Source organism: Arachis ipaensis, chromosome B08, assembly GCF_000816755.2.
Source record: "Arachis ipaensis cultivar K30076 chromosome B08, Araip1.1, whole genome shotgun sequence".
In the NCBI taxonomy this organism is placed as follows: Eukaryota; Viridiplantae; Streptophyta; class Magnoliopsida; order Fabales; family Fabaceae; genus Arachis; species Arachis ipaensis.
The window spans coordinates 25,526,515-25,535,005 of record NC_029792.2 but is presented as its reverse complement, the minus strand read 5'-3'; the positions used below and the strand labels follow the sequence as shown (position 1 = coordinate 25,535,005).

At 37.5% G+C, this 8,491-nt stretch overlaps 1 protein-coding gene and 1 long non-coding RNA gene across 2 annotated transcripts in view; both read left to right on the top strand.

Moving 5' to 3' along the window:
• LOC107613685 (adenylosuccinate synthetase 2, chloroplastic) overlaps positions 5,590-8,491 on the top strand; it is a 3,129-nt gene continuing 227 nt past the window's right edge. The window contains exons 1-4 of the mRNA XM_016315790.2: positions 5,590-5,985; positions 6,747-7,439; positions 7,585-7,896; positions 8,084-8,491. Coding sequence (XP_016171276.1) covers positions 5,701-5,985; positions 6,747-7,439; positions 7,585-7,896; positions 8,084-8,254 — 1,461 coding nt within the window. The 5' untranslated portion in view covers positions 5,590-5,700 and the 3' untranslated portion in view covers positions 8,255-8,491. The remainder of the gene's footprint in view (positions 5,986-6,746; positions 7,440-7,584; positions 7,897-8,083) is intronic.
• On the top strand, positions 5,992-6,573 carry LOC110265830. Its single transcript, XR_002352223.1, has 2 exons — positions 5,992-6,192; positions 6,250-6,573. It is a non-coding gene; the product is annotated as an uncharacterized LOC110265830 (long non-coding RNA).

Below are 8,491 nucleotides of genomic sequence, written 5' to 3'. Positions count from 1 at the left end.
GACACAACCTAAAAAAAGTATAGCAACCTGGGCAGATTTGGTTAGTAAGTTCTTAACTAAATTCTTCCCACCTCAGAGGTTGACTAAGCTGAGGACTGACATTCAAACAACTTGAAAGATAGTCTCTCTATGAAGTTTGGGAAAGATACAATGCTATGATAAGGAAGTGCCCTCCGGACATGTTTGCGGACTGGGTACAATTACAGATTTTCTATGATGGTATCACTTCGGCTTCTAGGCTCTTTCTGGATAATTCTGCAGGAGGCTCTTTGCATATGAATACCACTAATGAAGCCTTGGATTTGATAGAGATTGTGGCCAATAATCAGTACTTATATTCCTTAGAGAAAACCGTAAAGAAAGGTGTCATGGAGTTGGATGCTTTGGATGCCATTTTGGCTCCGAGCAAAGCTATGTCTCAACAGATTGCCGCCATCACTCAACATTTGGGAGGTATGCAAGTGTCATCTGTTGCTACCCAGGATCCTTCTTTTGATATGAGTGGTAGAGTGTCTCAATTTGGAAACCTTGGTTATGGGCAACCCCTTCCTGAACAAGTTAACTACATGGGTAATTCTTTAATACCGGCTAATAATTATCCTTTTTCCAAGACATACAATCTGAGATGAAGAAATCACCCAAATTTTGGCTGGAAAAATCAGAATCAGAATCAAAGGCAGTCCAACTTCAACAAGAACAACCCCCACCAAAACCAGTTTAACTAGCAAAATCATTTCAAATAGCAACATCAATCTTTTCAATCACAAAATCCACCCCAGCTGTCTAGGATAGCTCAGCATTGGAAGCACAATTGGCAGGACTTTCCAAGACCACTCATAGTTTCATACAAGAAACTAGACTTCAATTCAAAACTTGGAAGTGCAGATGGGACAATTGAGCAAGCGAAATGCTGAGAGGCCTCCTAATACATTCTCCAATGATACAATTCCAAATCTAAGAGAGGAATGTAAAGCGATATACGTGATGAGTGAAAAAGAGGTGGACACTCAACCCTCTAGTGATGAAGAGCCAGTTGGAGAAAATATGAAAGAAGCCGAAGACCTTGAGGAGACCATTATCTCTCTGCTTATGCACACCAAGACCTCAGTGGCTAAGTGCAATCCAAAAGTCTCGCCTCCTCAAAAGCTTCAAGAAGAACACAAGAATGAACAATGCTTAACGCTCTTTGAGGTATTTAAGGCGCTCCACATCAACACTCATTCAATAGAAGTTCTTAAGCAAATACCAATGTATATTAACTTCATGAAAGAGTTGTTATCTAAGAAAACACCTATGAAGGGAGACCAAATAGTGGTGTTAACCAGAGAGTGTAGTGCTATCATTCAAAGAAACCTGCCAAGTAAAAAAGTCCGATCCCGAGAGTTTTCAAATTTTCTGTATCATTGGAAATAATACCTTTGAGAGAGCATTGTGTGATTTAGGGGCGATCATCAATTTGATGCCACTCTCTGTGATGAAAAAGTTGCAAATTCAGGAGGTAGAACCAACAAGAATAGCTATTCAATTGGCAGATAAACTTGTAAGGCTGGAATAATGAGTGATGGAGAATGTTTTGGTAAGGGTGGAAAAGTTCTTCCTCCCAACAGATTTTGTGATTCTTGACATGGAAGAGGATGACAACTTCTCCATCATTCTATGAAGACCATTCTTAGCTATTGGAAGATCTCTCATTGATCTGGAAAAAGGTGAATTAATACCGAGAGTGCACAATGAGCAGTTGGTCTTTCATATCTTCAAAGCCTCATATCACTCCAATAAAGGGGAGAAGTGCATGAGGACTGAGTCCACTGATCCATTCCTCCCGGAACCACCTGATGATACAAAATATGAGCTACAATCCAAAGCTTTTATGGTGGAGATTAATAAAATTCCTCCTAATATTAAATCTAAGTTTGGTGTTGGATATTAGGAGTCAACTCCAAAGGAGGCTCCCAGGAAGACGGTACCTAGGGGTTGGAGGAACAAGAAAATCCCCACTGAAGATTTCTCTCCAGGATTGAAAGTTGCATTGACTCACAATTTGACATTTTCTTATACAGTGAACAGGATCCTCTCTCTTGAGCATGTTGAGTTACTCCATGAAGACACATGGAGAAGATTCATAGTGAGAGGGGAGGTGCTGAAGCAATATGATCAACCTCCTCCTTAACAGCAGGGGTGAACCGTCAAGCTAATGACGTTAAAGAAGCGCTTGTTGGGAGGCAACCCAATACCTTTAGTATCCTTTAGTTATGTTTTATTCTATGCATTTTATTTATTTTGTTTTTATATCTCACAGTTTTCCTTGTTTTTTAACTGTATTAGAGTCATGCATCTTGAATAGCATAGGAACAGGTGCACTTTAAATTGAGCTGGGAGCTCTGAAGAGGTAGAATCAGATTTAGAAGGTTAGGCGCTAAACGCCGGGACCTAGCGTTTAGCTTCAGAAGCCACACATCTTGAGGACTTGCCATTGCCACCCTGGCGTCTAGGGCCGATTTTGGGCGTCTAGCGCTATGGTGTACGCACAAGGGAGAGTGGTCTCTTGATTGCGTTCAAGACTACCGTGTCTTCGTCCGGTCATTTGCGCTTCTTCGTCATTCAAGCTGTATCGCCATCTCTTCTCTCTTCTTCAAGACCACCGTCCTAGTGCCGCCATTCCAGTAGCACCTTCGAATCTACTCCAGTCGCCGTCCCTGCTATTCCACTGTCATGGCAACTTGTTTCTGCCATCACAACTCGTCAAATCGTCTCAAGTGTGTTGCCTCTATTTCATTATTCTCAAACTCGCGAATTAACTCATAAACTTGTACAAGTTTGGGTAATCAAATTGAATTAACTCGTACATAAACTTGTTTCTGAGTAAACTCGGCTAGAGTCGCATAAACTCGGTCAAAATCGCGAGTTTGATGGCGGTGCCCGTTTTAGCCCAAAAAGGCGCCGTTATGGCCCAAAATCAAAAGAAAATTGCAACCATATGGCTTTGGCTCATCACTCACTCTTCTCTCCCTCCCTTCGCCGTTCTCTCTCTCTCTCTCTCTCTCATTATTCTGACCTCTCACCTCTGTCCATCTACTGTCTACCGTTCGTTGCCGATCGGTCACCTGTACGCACGTCGCTCCCTACTCTCTGCTCTGCTTCTCCTTCTCTCGTTCTCTATTGAGTTTGTTCTGTTCAGTTTCACTTCAAGTGGAGCATCTGTCGTTTTCTGTGCTGCCGTCGTTTGTCGCGTTGCCGGTTGCCAGTGCTCGTCGATTCTTCTGCCATCTGCCGCGCTTTCGTCTTCTGTTCGCGCACCGCCGCGCTTGTCTAACTGCACAACAGTGACAATACAACTGCCTGGGACCTCTTTTCCATTCAGGTACGTTTTAAAAGATCTACAACTTAATTACTTCAATTCTTACTTGATCTATTTTCTGTCATAGTTGTTACTTGTTACTGAATTATGCAATAGTTGTTAATTCATTGTTAATTACTTAATTCATTGTTAAACTTAAGTTAATTATGTAATAGTTGTTCTGTGATAGTTGATAGTTGTTATTGCGTTTTTATTTGTTAGTTGTTACTTAATTCATTGTTAAACTTAAGTTAATTCTGTGATAGTTGTTAGTTGTTACTGCATTTTTTATTTAGGAAGAATTTTGAATTTAATTATTTGTTAGTTGTTATTGAATGTCTGAATTCTGAATTTAATTATCCTAAAAGAAATGATGTTTCTAATAAAGATGGTGATGATAATAATGTTGATATTGATGTCATAGAAGATGAAGATATTAGAGGATTTTAGTTTTAGATTTTTATATAATTATTGCTTCGTTGTTTTTTTGTTCTATTGTGTTCTATGTTGAACTAGATGCTTTATCGTGAAAGATTTTAGTTTTAGATTTTTAGTTTATCAGTACTTGTTGTAATTGTTGTACTAATGTACTATTTTAATTTATTATGTGTTTTGAGTTGAAAATTGTTAAGTTTCAATGTCTATATTTGGGTAAGTATATATATTATATATGATATATATATTTTTTATAAAAAAAATTCAAAACAGATAAACTTGTATGATTTTACGAGTCGAGTCTAGGTCAGCTCCATGAGTTTATTTAGACTCGCGAATTTGACAACCTTGCTCTGTTCCACTTCTGTCGCGCCACTTCTATTCCATCGGGCTCCAACCGTCGTCTGTTCCAGTTCCATCGCCTGTGTCTTTTGGTTCGAGTTCCTCATTTTTGTTCCCTCTCTCGCATCTGTGTTTGAGTTCCAGCCAAATGGAAGGTGATTTTTGGGATTTTTTTCCCTTCAGTCATCATTGTTTTAGATTTCTTTGTTTTTGAGATTTAGTTTTATTTTTGGTTAGAATTGGTGATATGAATTTTTTACTTGAAAATTACTTTTTGGTACTTTCCTTTTCAAGTTGCTTACTGCTATAATTTGAGGAGATTGTGAATTTTTGCTTGCTTACTTGCTATTCTAGTTAGGCTTTGATTCTTTGAGTACACTTCTCAAGTTAATGTTTTCAGCAATGATGACTTTTAGATATTTTTTTTTGTTGCTTTGTTTTAAATTTTTTTATTGGTGTTATTGTGGTGTTAATGTGTTTTAAATATTCTTTTGATTTTTTTGGTTGATTGACTTTGTTCACTACTTGATGATAAATTTAAATTGATAAATCTGTTATTAGTTTATTGTTTGATAAAAATTGCACTTTTTTTCTAATGTTAAATTTTGTTTAAGTTTCTTGATGATAGATTGTACTGTTATTGATTCACTGTTTATTTAGTGCTTTTTTTCAGTTGTTAATTATTATGCTGAACTTATAAAAATTAAATTAAAAATTTTGTTAATCTTTGTTAAAACATATTAATTATTGTGCTGATTTTATTAAAATAATGTTAAAAATTTTGATAATTTTAGTTTATTTTTGTTAATTTTAATATTTTACTTATATTTTATTTATTATTTTATTATAAAACGATTATTTCGATTGAACAACAGTTGAATCGGTTAGACTAATAAACCCATAAATCAGTGACTAGAACGGTTCGATAATCAGCCGGGTTTTAGAATCTTGCTTATAAGTTGAAACCCAACGATATCATATATGTTATGAAAAACGGATAAATTAGTCCCTAATTAATTAATATTTTTTACTATTTAAAATGCGAGACACATTTTTTTGTGAGAAATTTTTGGAGTCATTAATTTTAGTATTTTGGCTATTATTTGAACAGCATAAATACTAAATTATTTTTAACAAATAAACGACTGAACTACCGTTAAATCGGTTAACTATAAAAACGGTTCGATAATCTTTAGAACTTTCGAAAAAACGCACCACTTTGCTATCATAGTGTGTATGACATTGTTATTCCATTTAAAAAAAAAAGATAAAAATGTAAGTACAGTCGACTTTACGTGAAGTTGATAACTAAGAGTCGTTAGATAAAAATTTAGTCAAATAAGTCAAATTATCTAACGACTCTCAGTTATCAACTTTACATGAAGTCAACTGCACCTGAGTTTCCACACAAAAAATTATTTGGTAAAACTAGAAAATTAAATTCTAAAGTTATTAACCCGTGGCATTTACGTGCAGAGAGTGGAAAAAGAATCCAAATAAACACATTAACACAACGGAGCCTATCAGAACTCCTCTCTTCTCTCACTCGCTCTTTTCTCGCCCGCGACCACCACCATCATCACGCAATGAACATCTCACACCTCACACTGGATTCCCACACGCTCTTCAACCCTCAATGCCCTTCATTCTCCTTCCTCCGTTGCACACCTCGAAACGTAGTCGTATGCTCAGCCAAGCCCGTAGCCCCTCCTTCTCTTCCACCCAAGCTCGCCACCGCCCAATCCTCCGACGGTCGAATCGGATCTCTTAGTCAGGTCTCTGGCGTCTTGGGTTGCCAATGGGGTGATGAGGGCAAAGGCAAACTCGTCGATATCTTAGCTCAACACTTCAAGATTGTTGCTCGTTGTCAGGTACTACTCCCCCTCTCATTGCTCTCGAAGTTCCTTCCTTTTTCCCTTTTTATCCCTCTTCGCTATCACACAAATCGTGAGTAATTCAGGAAACTCGGTGAAATTGATGTATGCTGAAGTTGTGTTTGTCGTGTTGGATGTTCTAAATGAAAAAAAGTGTTCTTTTTTTCCCTTAAAAAGTGTTTTGTTTGTTTATTTTGGTTTTCGGTGGTGAAATCGTTTCACTCGGTGCAGAGATAGTTGTTAAATTATTGTGTGGTTGAGTTTGCCTTGTTCTGGTGGTTGTTGCAACAGTGTAATTGAAGCTGTTTCTGCTTGATAAACCCACTTGCTAGCTAAATAGAACTGAATGAATCATTGTGTTGCCTAAAACTCTTGGAATGATTTAAGTTTCTGTAAATTTGGTTGGTAAGATAAGGAGAGTGACTGAACACGTTTATTGTTTTGCATGCTTCCTCGCTATAAGCTACCTTGTTGAATTTTGATAGTCTGTTGTAATATTTGGTCTCAATAGGTGCTGCTGATCACTATAATTTTGCCGGTAATGCTAGGGAGATAATCACCAAAATTACCTTGTTTACTTTAACATGCATATTTTATGCATGTAACATTTATAATTACATCTAATATTATTAAATTATTCCAGCAATAATTAAGATATGCAAAATAAGATAATTTTGGGCTGCTTTGGGCTGAATTTCTATTGTCTGCCAAATATTTTTGTTATTTTGCTCTGATAAATTGTGATTATGTTTTATGAGGGTGGAGCTAATGCTGGGCATACCATTTACAATGCAGAAGGAAAGAAGTTCGCCCTTCATCTTGTTCCTTCTGGTATTCTTAACGAGGATACCCTTTGTATTATTGGGAATGGAGTTGTGGTGCATCTTCCGGGGCTGTTTAAGGAAATTGATGGCCTTGAATCTAGTGGGATCTCTTGCCAGGGGAGGATTTTGATATCTGATCGTGCTCACTTGTTGTTTGATTTCCACCAAGAAGTGGATGGGTTAAGGGAAGCCGAACTTGCTAAATCTTTCATTGGCACGACCAAGAGAGGCATTGGGCCATGCTACGCTAGCAAGGCTAACCGTAATGGTATTAGGGTAAGTGATTTGAGGCACATGGATACTTTCCCACAGAAGCTTGATCTTTTGTTATCAGATGCAGCATCAAGGTTCAAAGATTTTAAATATGGTCCAGAAATGCTCAAGGAAGAAGTAGAAAAGTACAAGAGATATGCTGAGAGACTGGAACCATTTATTGCAGATACTGTGCATGTCATGAATGATGCTATAACACAAAAGAAGAAGATTTTGGTTGAAGGAGGTCAAGCAACCATGTTGGACATTGATTTTGGAACTTATCCATTTGTTACTTCGTCTAGCCCGTCAGCTGGTGGGATATGCACTGGTCTTGGTATTGCTCCAAGAGTTGTTGGTGACTTAATAGGAGTGGTATGTGGCTGTTTATCTTATGTTGGAGTTATTACATTACAAAAGACCTCTTTTTAAAGTTCAAACAAGCGCACTCAATGCTGCAATTTAAGCTTATTCGACACATATGAAATGGTTTCTTTAATTTTTATTTTGAAATTTGCAGGTGAAAGCATACACTACAAGAGTTGGTTCTGGTCCCTTTCCAACAGAAATTTTGGGTCCAGGGGGTGATCTCCTTAGATTTGCTGGGCAGGAGTTTGGTACAACTACTGGCCGTCCTCGACGATGTGGTTGGCTTGATATAGTTGCGCTGAAATACTCCTGCCAGATCAATGGTTTTTCATCATTGAATCTCACTAAGCTAGATGTTTTATCAGATCTTGGTGAGATAAAGTTAGGAGTCTCTTATAAACATGCTGATGGTACCCCGGTCAAATCTTTCCCTTCAGATCTCCGTCTTCTTGAGCAATTGGAGGTAGACTTCATCTATCTTTGTTCCTCTATGGCTGAACATTCCTTTCTTTTTTTTTTTCATGTTATTACTTATAAACAAACACAACTCTTACTGTGAAGTTGTAAGGTTTAAGAAGGATAGACGTCTTTTATTATTGCCTTGGAATTTTAAATGTATTTTCTTATAATTATTTATCTTAATGTTGCAGGTGGAATATGAAACACTTCCTGGATGGAAATCCGACATCTCTAAGATCAGAAACTATTCTGACCTTCCGAAGGTTGCCCGGCAGTATGTGGAAAGGATAGAAGAACTTGTTGGTGTCCCCATTCACTACATTGGTGTTGGGCCAGGACGCGACGCCCTCATATTCAAGTGATCTATTACTAATTCCTCAGAGGTCATAGTTGTGCTTTCATGCTTCTAAAGGCAAACTCGGGATTTTTTGTGGAAGAAGTAACTTATTCCCTCCAACTTTTGGAGGTTTGGGATGAAACATATTCATAGTGACTAGTGAAGGATTTGCCTAATTGATGTATTATTCTGTTATAAGCAGTGGTATTGTTAGATTTCTGCAGTAATTTGATATGGGGGATTTACCCTATAATTTTGCATT